Source organism: Phalacrocorax aristotelis, chromosome 19 (genome assembly GCF_949628215.1).
Source record: "Phalacrocorax aristotelis chromosome 19, bGulAri2.1, whole genome shotgun sequence".
NCBI classification, from domain to species: domain Eukaryota; kingdom Metazoa; phylum Chordata; class Aves; order Suliformes; family Phalacrocoracidae; genus Phalacrocorax; species Phalacrocorax aristotelis.
The window spans coordinates 1,149,727-1,161,806 of record NC_134294.1 but is presented as its reverse complement, the minus strand read 5'-3'; the positions used below and the strand labels follow the sequence as shown (position 1 = coordinate 1,161,806).

Sequence of the window (12,080 nt, the reverse complement as noted above, 5' to 3'; positions counted from 1 at the left end):
TAGAGACCTCAAAGGCTGTTAATTGAAGGAAGGAATTAAAATGCCTTGGTAAGAATAGCAGGACTCAAAAACCAATGAGCTCGTACCTTAAGAAATTCCGTTATACAGTCTGTCAACTGCTTGTGCCCTTGGATGTTTAACTCCAGCTCATAAAATTTAGACACGAGTTTGGACTCCCTGCCACACTGGTTGCAGCTAGGATTAAAGAAAAAGACAAACACACATGAGGACGGTTCACTGGTTCACGTGTCTGAACTCCCCAGCTGCTAGTGAACTACTCCCAGAGCTACAAAACCAGGAGAAAAAGTTGTTTAAGCCAGAATTCACATGGTTCACGCCTCTACACCACAAACACTCTGAAAAAAGGTGGTAACGAGAGAATAGTATCTACCAGGAAAATCAGGAACACCCGCTTACAACTTGCATACATCATTTTGTATCATTTTTGAGCTGAAATCCACAGCTCAGGGAATGCAGGAATGAAAATACAACACCCCAAGTACTCTGTTTTCTGGCTGCAGGACTTCACATTCCATTAACTCACTTGCAGGCTTAACTGGTAAATTTTGATTAAGGGATTACAAGCAGCTGGAGAACTGCAACCCCACCATGCACACAGAATTGGGAAACCTCTAGAAAAAAAGCTAAAGAGGTTTTTTAGAAAAGCTGAAAACCTCTTACAACGTGCTTTGGCAGAAGCTTACCTGCCTGCTCCAGCTGTTAGGAGGGATCTTCCCCTGCACCCCAACTTCTTCTAAAAAGTTTAAATATTTACAGAAAAGTTCTTCCCAAATACTTACACCGTGACATAGGCGTACTCTCCACAGAACTGCTTTTGCACTATGTTTCTGACATCTGGGTTTTTTTGTTTGGATAAAGTATCTTCCAGCAGGGACATGAACAGCTTTGAGAACTCCTGAGCATCCTAGAAGAGAAATCCAAGTCCATTAATAATATGCCACAGCACAAAGGCCAGTCACAACCTTGCCGCTAATTTACTGCAAATTACCCGGAGCCCTACACACAGGCTGCACGGAGGCTCCAGCGTGCACTGAATAGGAAAAAAGACCAGTCAGAAGAACTAAAGAAAAAGAGGAATTTGTCTAAAAGGAGCGCGAGGCCCCCAGCGTGAGACCACGGCATGAGCTAACCTGGCTCCCGGCCAGCCGCGCCGGGTGGTTTGACTTCTGCCCTGTTCCTCACGGGGCTCTGGAAGGGAAAAAAAAAAAAAAACCCAACCTACTCCTGCAGAGCCTTCCATCCCCTTAACGCTCATTTTTCAACGTGCGGTATGCAATTCAAGCTGTCACTGCTTGCATTATAGGTGAGAAGAAAAATAAAAACACTCCCAAAAAATGAGAGGCTGCCCTGTGGATTCACCCTTTCCTGCAAGGCTTGTGAGCTTCTCCACACTTATCTCAGGGCCTTCCTCTCCCATCCTCACTCTCCTCTTCGGAAAACAAATGGGCTTTGGCCTCTCCGAGCTGTGCTTTGCTATCGCCGGTCAGTAGTGACCGCTTCCTTCCCCTCCCCATCCTCCTGAGGAAACGCACGCCAGCGCTCGGGCTCTTCCTCCAACAATCTCCCTCTTACTTCTCAAAGTGCATTTTCAAGCCGTGCCCCTCTCCTGAGCTGTCTTTGGCCACAGCCCTGCAGGATGCATCTGGGGCACTCACGCCTCTCTAACCGTGCCTCCTCTGCCCCACATACTCACATCAGACCTTGGCTGCCACTCGGTGACCCAACAAAGTATCTTCTCGCCCTGTGAGGGCCCTTCAACCCCCACCGAACTAAGTATCTCCCTGTGCTGGGAGGAGCAGCCCATAAAGCACCTGCAAAAGGACCCTCCTGGCAGCTTCAGCTCCCACCCTGAGTCCCTGTCACTCCCTGGGCTCCTCTTAATCTCCCACAGGGCCCTGAGCACTGCTTCTCCCTTTGTGTTTGTGCGGAATAGCAGATCCCAGCTCAGAGGTGCAAAAATAACATAAAAGGGCAGTTTCACACTGCTTTAGAGAAGGTAATTACTCAAAAGACACGCCTCAAACCTACCTGCTGCTGTCCTGTGTCCAAGCCCAGCGCTTTGACGAACCCAGAGGGGTCAATGTATCGCCTTTTGCTGTTCTGCAGCAAGGCAAACAAGTACTGGAGGTGTTCACAAATGGTCTGAGGCTCATAGTCTGGTAAAAACAACAAGTTGCACAAGTTACAGCAAGTAATTCAACGCAAGAGATAACTGTTCCACGTAACTCGCTTGTTCTTTCTTTGTATGGGTAAATTTAATCATTCGAAATTGATTTAATCATTAGAAATGTTTTTTTAACACTGTTTTAAGTTATCGTGAGAACCAAAGCCATTCATGTCAGTGATGACAGTGAAGCCCCAGCGCAGACCAAATATTATAGAATCATTTAGGTTGGAAAAAGACCCTTGAGACCATCAAGTCCAACGATAAATATCCCGCAGTGCCTCGACCGAGCTGCCAGCAAGGTGTTTAAGCAGCCACGCGCCTGTTACCCTGTAGCAACAGCTTCTAACTTACCCTAAATGGTGAGACACCGCTTAAAAATACCATAAAAACAGGAACAGAAGAAATCAGGTGGCTGCCCTGACCCAGAGCGCACCCACGGTGCCCTACCATACACACGGGAACGTCAACCGAGGCTGTTGTGGCCCCTGTGCAGGCAAGCGGGAGCCTCGTTTGTACTGGGTACCTAAATATTTGCCCTCTCATGGGTCGAGCGCAGCTCCATGGTAGCGCAGCTCAGCCAGAACCCACATGCTTCCACCCCCCAGCGCCATCACTGAGCTGGGAACCAGTTTGGGAAGCGGCCCGGCAAGAAACAAACTCAAATTGGATTTTTCAATCAGATCAGATCACTCCAATTTGAGAAGTAACTCGGGTAAAGGATGGTTTGTTCCTAAAAACCAGGTGATGAAAAAAGAGCCGAGCGGAGATCAGGCAAGTGGTTGTAGCTTCACCCACCAATTCTCCTGGCAAATGTTACCCCAAAGCCGATGCCAGCGTGTAAAATTTTAGAAGGAAATGAGCAAACCCACCCACCTTTGTCTTTCGGGATGCCCTCTCCAGCCACGTACTCGCTGCAGGTGGTGGGACACAAGTAGAGGGCTTGTCGCAGCTCCAAGTTAAGAAACCACATCTGCAAGAAAGTGTTCACGTAGCACGTGGCGCCGAGGTTCGTTAAGCCCACGAACGCGTTCTGGCGTAAGAGAGAAAGCAACAGTCATCACTCGCCGCTGTGGAGGAACAAGCAGAAATCCAGCAGCTGGGGGAGCCGCTTTACGACTGTTTGTCGGGAAAGTGCCGCTCCGGCATCGGACAAACAGCCGCATCCCAAACTCCCCGGCTACAGGGGGACACAGGGCGTCACCTCCCCATCTTCCCCTGGGAAAGGCAGGGGGTGCTTTTCAGGGGGAGGTTGGGGGGGGCTAACCTTCTTGCGGCGCTCACAGTTGGGGTCATCGATGTTGTGGAAACTGTTCTCGTCTATCTCGCCCAGCCAGACGTGCTCCCCGATGCCCACCAGGCAGTTGGGGTTCCCCCGGCAGTTCCTCCTGTAGAACCAGCACCCGCCCCCACTGTCACCCCGCAGAAGGGACGGTGCTGTCCCACATTGTCCCTTGGGGTGGGGGTGACCATGGGGGATGAGGACAAGGGGGACCCCAAAACGCTAAACAGCGTGAAGGGAGTGGGACAGGGGTCCCACAAACTGTGGTTAGAGAAGAACAAGGAGATCCCAAGGGATGGAGAACTGGTGGGGGGAAAGAAGAGACCCCAGGGAAGATTGCAGGAGCCACAGAGTCCCCTATATCTGGGGAGCCAGGTAGAGGGATCCCCACAACCCTGGGGGGGCTCCCCTACATCTGGGAAGCTATGGAGAAGGACCCCCCAGAACTCTGGGGACTGGGGGTCCCAAACAAAGCAATACGGGCGAGTCCCCACCGACCCTGAGGGACCCGGGAAGGGTAGGGTGCTTCCCCAAACTCAGGGGAAGGGGGGGGAAGGGGGAGGAACGTGGGGCCGCCCCCTGCCCTGGGGGGGTGAGGGCCCCGCAGAAGGGGACCGGGGAGCCCCCAGACCCCAAACGCGGGGGCGGGCGAGGGCGGGGAGTCCCGGCGGGGGCGGGGGGGGGGGGTCCCGGCGGTACCGGCAGGCGCCGCGCTGGCAGGGCTCCAGCCCGACGCGGTAGGCCGCTTCGATGTGCTCCTGCGCCACCGCCTCGGGCGGCACCGTCTCGGTCCAACGCCACGCCGCCTTCTCCAGCTGCAGCCGCGGCGCCATCGCCGCCGCCCGGCCCGGTCCCGGTCCCGGTCCCGGTCCCGGTCCCGGTCCCAGCCCTGCCCCGGCCCCGGCTCGGTCCCGCCCGGCCCCTCCCGCCGCCGCCGCCGCCGCCACCGCCGCCGCCGCCGCCGTCAGGGCCGGTGACGCTACGCGCGCGACGCGCTGACGGGCGCGAGGCGCTGACGGTGAACGGGCCGCGACGCGTGCGACACGCCTAGGGGCGGGGCCTGCGCGCCCCGCGGGGGCGGAGCCCGGGGAGGGGTGGGGGCGGGGTGTGTGTGCGCGTAGTGCCCCCGCCCCGCCCCCGTGCCCCGCCCCGCCCCTCGCCCCGCAACCCGCACACCCCCGCACCCCCGATACCGTACCCCTCTACTCCCATACCATACCCCCATACCCCCTGCACCCCCACACCATACCCCATACACACCAGCACCCCCATACCCCGCTAAATCGTCACTATACGCCCCCCGTACCCCCCAGACCCCCATATCGCACCCCATGCCCCTCCCTGCACACCCACAACATGCCCCCTCATAAACCCTCCACACCCCAGCACCCCCGTACCCCACACTAAACCCCCCCACCCCCATATGATATCCCCTCTATACCATACTCCCCACCATAACCCCCCCCACCCCATACCATACCCCCCTGAATCTTCACACTACTCCCTCCAAACCCCCATACATAACCCCCCCACACCCCCATACCATATGCCCCCAGACCCTCAAACCCTCCACGCCCCCATACTGTATCCCACCCAATCTTCACCCTACTCTCTCTGGACCCCCATAGCATATCCCCCAGTCCCATACCCCCCACACCCCCATACCATACCCCCCCACCCCTTGCCGCACCCGCATACCATAACCCTCACCCCCCACACCATACCCCCCCCCACACACCCCAACACCATAACCCTTCCATACCATACCCCCCATACCCCCCATTACCCCCCCATACCCCCCCGCGGTGCAGCCCCCCCAAACACGGCAGACACACTGGTTCTCTCTCCTTTAATAGCTGTCCCCGCGGGGGGTCCCCGCCAGCACCCCGATTGTCCCTCGCGCCCCCACCCCGCTGCCACCCCGGGGGGGCACCCGGGCGGCCCGGCCGCCCCAGCAGAGTTTCAGGGAGCCGGTGGTGGTGGTGGGTGTAAACATTTTTGGGGGTCCCGGCCCCCACCCCCCGAGTCACCCCGGGGCAGCGAAGCACCGTTTCCTCCTGGGTTGGTTTGTGGTTTTTTTTTGGAAAATAATAAAATTGGCCAAATTCCCCCCAAAATGTATTTTGGGGGGGGTTAAGAGGGGCAGGGCGGGACGGGGGAGCCCCCCACCGCGCCGTGCCGCAGGTCGATGGGGTGCCGGGGGGCCCCGGCGGGTGCCAGCGCCAGCCCCCGCAGGCACCCGGTGATGCCGGAGGTGAACTTGCCGGCCGTCAGGCTGCGGGGGTCCGGGGCGCCGCCTGTGGGGGGGCGCAGGGGACATGGGGGGGCACGGGGGTGAGGGGGCACCCCCTGCGCTCGCCCAGTGTCCTGCCCCGTGTCACCTGCCCGTGACCACCCCACCTCCCAGCAGGTGTCCCACCCATGTCCCACCCACGTCCACCCCATGTCCACCCCACGTCCATCCCATGTCCCACCATGTCTCCTACCATGTCCCACCCCATGTCCACCCTGTGTCCCATTGTGTGTCCCATCCCGTGGCCACCCCGTGTCCCATCCCATGTCCTGCCGTGTGTCCCAGCCCCTGTCTGACCCTGCATCCCATCATATGTCCCACCCTGTGTCCTCCCTGTGTCCCATTCCATGTCCATCCCACGTCCCATCCCCTGTGTCCACCGCACCCCTCCTCCCATGTTCCATCACATGTCCCCTTCCCGTGTCCCCATCCCATGTCCCACCCACACCCCATCGGATGTCCAATCCTGTGCCCCCTCCCATGTCCTACCCCTTACCATGTCCCACCCCACATCCCCTCCCATGTCCTGTCCTGGGTCCCATCCCAAGCCCCATCATGTAACCCCTCCTGTGACCCATCCCATGTCTCACCATGTCCCACCCCACGTCTCACCCCGTGTCCCACCCGTGCCCCTCCGTGTCCCCCGGGTGTCACCGTACCCACGTAGATGCTGCCCTGGGTGTTGGCCATGACGTTGGCTCCCGGCGACTCCCCACTCACCGGCTCCTCCCCATCCACCTGCAGCCGCCCGTGCCGGCCCTCCCTGCACAGCACCGTCAGCACCGCGCCCTGGCCCACGCCCACCCCGCCCCCCACCCAACCCCCACCCACCTCGTCACCATCACCCGGTGCCACTCGCCATCGTTGACGGGGTCTTCGGAGACAATGGTGGCCTCGCCACTGCCCAGCTGGTAGCTGCAGGGGTGACACTGGCTCAAGCACAGGGGGCACCCGGGGGTGACAGGGGGCACCCCGGGGTGACACCGGGTCCCCCCGCTCACCTGAACACCAGGTGCCCGTCCTTCAAGCCGAGGCCGATGAAGTCTTTGGCTTTGCCACCCTCACGGGGCTCCTGCGGGTGACGCGGGGCGGTGAGGTGGGGGGGCACCCTGATCCCCGCCCTAAGTGGGCTCAGCACCCCGGTCCCCTCCCTGGTGGTGTCCCCCCCACCCCGCTCACCGCCCCGTGCCACAGCAGCAGCCCGTCGGCGCTGCCTGTCCGCAGCTCCAGCTCGATGGTCTCGGGTGCCTCGGGTGGGCTGTAAGGAGAGGGGGACGGCTCGGTGGGTGCAGCACCCCAAGAAGGGTGCAACGACCCAGGAAGGGTGCAAAAGCATGATGGATGCAGCACCCCAGGAATGGTGCAGAACCCCAGAAGGGCGCAGCACCCTGGGAAGGTTGCAATATCTCAGGAAGGGTGCAAAAGCATGACGGATGCAGCACCTCGGGAAGGGTGCAGCACTCTGAGAGGGTGCAATGCCACGACGGGTGCAGCACCATGGGAAGGGTGCTGAGCGGCATTGGGTGCAACGCTGCGGGAAGGGGTGCAGCACCCTGTGAGGGTGCAATGCTGTAGGAAGCGTATGCACATGTGCGCACCATGGGTGCAGTTTGCGAGCAGATGCATGCATCTGCTGCACACGCGTGTGTGCGTGCAGTGTGCTGGGGGGCTCCTGGTGCAGCACCCCAGGTAGGATGCAATGCTACGCGTGGGGGTGCAGCACCCGGCTCAGGGGTGCCCCGTCCCCAGTGTCACTCACCCGCGGGGGAAGAGGTGACCGGGCAGAGCCAGGTAGGAGCCGTCCCGGAAAGCAGCGCTGAACTGTCCAGGGGCATCTGCGGGGTGGGGGTGGGGGAGAGGGGGAAGTGAGGAGAGCCACACCCAGCTGCCACGCCCACTGCACTGCTTTTGGGTGCAAAAAGTGGGAAAATGGGTGCAGGGACCTACCGCCACCCCCGCTGCCTTCCTGCCAGTCCTGCTCCAGCTCTGCCAGTGCCAGGTCTGCGGGCAAGAGGGGGTTGGGGACGAGGTGGCACGTGTCCCCCCCCACGTCCCCAGGTATCCCCTCCCCGTCCCCCCTATGGTCCCCGACTCACTGTGCTCGCAGTAGGGGCCGGTGTAGCCCGGTGGGCAGAGGCAGGCGTTGCCCTTGCAGGTGCCACCATGCAGGCAGGGGTTGCGGTGCAGGCAGCGGTCCTCCTCCCGCTCACAGCGCGGCCCTGGGGACACGGAGGGTGACACTGGGTGACATAGGCAGGCGCGAGGGTGGTCACCAGTCCCCCACTCGCCTGCCGCCCTGGGGTTTGCCCCTGCATGCACACACGTGTGCAAGGTGAGCATGGATGGGAGGAGCATGTGTGCACAGCATGTGTGCACGCACAGCACCCACGGTACATGCTCCTGCACGCCATGCACATGTGCAAACGGCACACACATACATGCACAGCAGATGCACGCACACAGATGCATGCGTGGCAGATGCGCACACATGCAAACTGCACCCAGTGCATAGCATGCGTACAAGCATGCCAACTGCACACACCACACGCGTGTGCAGCATATGCACAGCAGGTGCACACAGTCCATGCTGCGCACACATGTGCATGCGGCAGATCCATCCACTTGCAAACCGCACCCATGGTGCACACACGTGTGTATACACCAAGGGATGCACACACGCATGCACAGCACATGCACAGCAGGTGCACCTGCTTGCAAGCCGCATGCATGCACACGCAGCGCACGTGCACACGCGTGCACAGCACATGTCCCTCTCTGCAACACACATCCGCGCACAGTGCACACGTGCAGAGCACACTTGTGCACGCACAGTGTGTGTGCATGCACCGCACACGTGCACAGGCAGCACACGTGCACGCCCGGTGCCCACGCTTGCACGCTCAGTGCTCAGGAACACAGAGCGCCCGCGCGCGCAGCGTGTACGCCTGCACTGTGCACATACACGCACGCACACAGTGCACACACATGCATAGCAAAACCACAGTGCGCACGTGCAAACTGCACACTCTTGCACGCCCAGTGCCCACCCCGCGCACGTGTGCACACGTGTGTGAGCATGCCAAATCCCTGCCAGACTCACCGCCGAAGCCGGGTGGGCAGAGGCAGCGGTAGGCAGGGCTGCCGGCAGGCAGGGGCAGGCAGCGGCCCCCGTGCAGGCAGGCAGCCTGCGGGCAGGGCGAGCTCTGCCTGCACTGCCCCACGCCCCGGCTCCGCAGGAAGCTGTAGGACAAATCCACCTTCTTCCCATTGATGGAGACCTGGGGGGACACCAAGTTCAGGGAGGGGGTGTCAACCCCTGACACCCCCCAGCCCCCTGCCGAGGGGACCCAGGTGTCCAGGACGGGGTGGGGGTCTCACCTCTCCGATGCAGCCCCGGAAGGAGGCGTTGGTTGGGGGGTGCAGGGGGGGTTCGGTGCCCCCCAAGTAAAGGGGGGTGCGTAGGTTGAGACCTTGGCTCTTGCCAGGTGAGGAGCGTTTCACCGGCGCGGCGTCATCCACCACCAGTGTCCCATCCTTGTGCACCCGCTCGGCCATCACCCGGTGCCAGCGGCCAAGTGTCACCGGCTCGGTGCTCCGGAGCACCGCCGGGCCTGTGGGGATGGGTCGGTGGCATCACGGAGGGCTGGGGGACACCAGGGGATGTTGGGGATGCTCGGGGACCTGAGAGGTGACCTCGGGGGTGCTGGGGGACTCCAGTGATGCTTGGGGACCCCGGTGTTGACAGGGGACCCTGGTGACACCAGGGGACCCCACTGATGCCCGGGGACACTGGCAATGCCTGGGGACCCAGATGATGGCAGGGGACCCAGGTGACACCAGGTGACTCCAGTGATGCCAAGGGAGCCCCAGAGATGTCCAGGGACCCTGGCAGTGCCTGAGGACCCCAATGATGCCCAGGGACCACCAGTGACACCAGGGGACCCCACTGATGTCTGGGGACCCTGGCGGCACCTGGGGGCCAAAGAGATGCCTGGGGACCCCAGTGGTGTGACAGTGATGCTTGGGGACACTGGCAGTGCCTGGGGACCCAGGTGATGGCAGGGGACCCCAGTGAAGCCAGGGGACCGTGGTGACGGCCAGTGGACCCCAGTGACACCAAGGGACCCCACTGATGCCCTGATACCCTGGCAGTGCTTGGGGACCCCAATGAGGCCAAGGGACCCTGGTGACACTTGGGGACCCCAGTGGTGCTGGGGGACCTCAATGACACCAAGAGACCCCAGTGACACTTGTGGACCCGAATGATGCCAAGAGACCCCAGTAATGCCAGGCCACCCCGCCTATACCCAGCATCCCTGGGGCCACCAGCACCCCGTGTGGCGCCACCAGGACCCCCATCACCGTGCCCGCCTACCTGAGCCCAGCTCATAGCGGAACTCGAGGTGGCCGCCAGCCATGGCCAAGGCGACGAAGTCCTCGACGGGGGCGGCTTTGCCGGCGCTGAAGAGCAGGAGCCCGTCGGGTGCCAGCGGCAGGAACTCAGCCTCCACCCGCAGCTCGTGGTGGACGTTGGTGAGGGGCGGGTAGGAGACAAAGGCGCCCACCTCGCCGAAGGACGGCACGCTCACCGCTTCGCCTGCGGCACCCCCAAATCAGTGTCTGGCTGGTGGCACCCCATCCTCCGTCCCCACGGCGCCCCGCTCCCCAGGATGGCACCCCATCCTCCATCCCCATGGTGTCCAGCTCCCCGGGGAGGTCCCCAGCCCTGTGCCCGTGCTCCTGGTGTGGTCCCCAGCCCCGTGTCCGAGTCCCCAGCGTGGTCCCCAAACGCCACCCCCATCGTGCCCACCTCCCTGGGATAGCACCCAATGTCCCACCTCCATCACATCCATGACGCCCAGCTTCCCAGATGGTACCTAGGCCTTTGTCCCCATCACGCCTGTGTCCCCAGGGTGGTGTCAGCCCTGTCCCCATCTCCCCGGGGCAGTGCCCAGCCCCTCGTCCATGTCCCCAGGGTGGTCCCCAGCCCCATGCCCACGTCCCCAGGGTGGTGTCAGCCCTGTCCCCATCTCCCCAGGGTACCCTCCAGCCCATGTCCCCAGGGCAGTCCCCAGCCCCACGCCAGCCCCGCCCCCGTGTCCCCAGCTGTGCTCACCCTCGGTGCACCTCTCCCCAGCCTTGCCCAAGTGGCAGCGACACGTATAGCCCTGCCCGTCCGGCCGGTTGACGCAGGTGGCATCAGACCCGCACGCCTCTGTAGGGTGACAAGCCGTGAGCACCCGTCCAGAGAGGGCCATTGGGGTGACGTCCCCACGGGGTGGGCACCCACCTGGGTGACAGTGCAAAGCCTGCGAGTACTCGCAGTTGCTGCCGGTGAAGCCGTGGGGACAGCGGCAGATGTAGGTGCCGCTCTCGGCGTCCTGGCACACGCCACCGTTCTGAGGAGGGGGTGACATGGGTGTCAGTGATGGGCGGTGATGGGTGGCAATGGGGGGGCATCAGCCACAGCCTCACCTGGCACGGCCGGTCCTGGCAGGTGGGACAACTGGTGACACCATGAGCCTGCAGGTCCATGTCCCCAAAGGCCACCTCCTCCCCTTGGATGCGGAGCTGGCGCACGCAGCCTGTGGGGAGACGGAGATGGCGGGGGGGGTGTGACACGATGCTCAGCGTCCCCACCCCGCTGCCCCCCAAAAACCCATCGCTCACCTACAAAGCCGCGGCTGAGCCCCGTCTTAGCCACGGCACTGAAATCGGGGTACCCGCCCAGGTACAGCTCCTCGTTCAGATCCAGCCCTTGAAACTTCCCCTGCAGGCACAAGTGGGTGGGCACCACGTCCAGCACCCTGACCTCCACCCAACACACATCAACCCTCCCCCCAAAAAAATACCTGGGAGGTCCCGTTAACTGGGGGGTGCCCGTCCAGCGCCAGCGAACCCCGGGTGAGGTTGCGGAGGAGTCGGACGGTGTGGTACTCGCCCAACCGCAGCGGCGTCGGGTGCCGGATGGTGGCCATGCCTGAACCGGCATCAAACCTTATTTTTTGAGGGGAACAATGGGTGTGAGAGGGTGCTGGTACCCATCTACCCCCCCCCCCCCCCCAGCACCTACTCATGGGTCTCACCGAAATTCGGGGCGGCCACCCACCAAACCAAAGGAGATGAAGTCGGCACCGCTGTTTTTCCGCTGCCCGTTGTAGAGGAGAAGCCCTGTGGGGTGGCAGTGGGTCATGCAGGATGGTGCCCACCCCAGGGGGGGTGTCACATCCTGGGGGACCCCAAAATACCCCCAGGATGGACAAGAAATCCCCCATAAAGTGTGTGGGGGGGCTCAGTTGAATAGAGAAGGAGAACTGAAG

At 61.7% G+C, this 12,080-nt stretch overlaps 2 protein-coding genes across 4 annotated transcripts in view; both read right to left on the bottom strand.

The window, feature by feature from the left end:
* USP48 (ubiquitin specific peptidase 48) overlaps positions 1-4,372 on the bottom strand; it is a 30,195-nt gene extending 25,823 nt beyond the window's left edge. For 2 of the 3 annotated variants that reach the window (XM_075114110.1, XM_075114112.1), the window contains exons 1-6: positions 4,167-4,372; positions 3,453-3,573; positions 3,062-3,218; positions 2,050-2,177; positions 801-925; positions 87-195 (exon numbers count right to left, since the gene is read on the bottom strand). In XM_075114110.1, coding sequence (XP_074970211.1) covers positions 87-195; positions 801-925; positions 2,050-2,177; positions 3,062-3,218; positions 3,453-3,573; positions 4,167-4,300 — 774 coding nt within the window. In that variant the 5' untranslated portion in view covers positions 4,301-4,372. The remainder of the gene's footprint in view (positions 1-86; positions 196-800; positions 926-2,049; positions 2,178-3,061; positions 3,219-3,452; positions 3,574-4,166) is intronic. The other variant, XM_075114111.1, reaches the window with a different exon arrangement.
* Positions 4,373-5,302: 930 nt separating this feature from the next.
* Positions 5,303-12,080, bottom strand: part of HSPG2 (heparan sulfate proteoglycan 2) — a 38,820-nt gene continuing 32,042 nt past the window's right edge. Inside the window, 17 exon segments of the mRNA XM_075114066.1 lie at positions 5,303-5,764; positions 6,420-6,523; positions 6,592-6,675; positions 6,762-6,832; positions 6,940-7,018; positions 7,520-7,595; positions 7,708-7,761; positions 7,857-7,979; positions 8,861-9,038; positions 9,139-9,371; positions 10,136-10,357; positions 10,877-10,975; positions 11,051-11,159; positions 11,236-11,345; positions 11,431-11,530; positions 11,613-11,757; positions 11,847-11,931. Coding sequence (XP_074970167.1) covers positions 5,601-5,764; positions 6,420-6,523; positions 6,592-6,675; positions 6,762-6,832; positions 6,940-7,018; positions 7,520-7,595; positions 7,708-7,761; positions 7,857-7,979; positions 8,861-9,038; positions 9,139-9,371; positions 10,136-10,357; positions 10,877-10,975; positions 11,051-11,159; positions 11,236-11,345; positions 11,431-11,530; positions 11,613-11,757; positions 11,847-11,931 — 2,036 coding nt within the window. The 3' untranslated portion in view covers positions 5,303-5,600.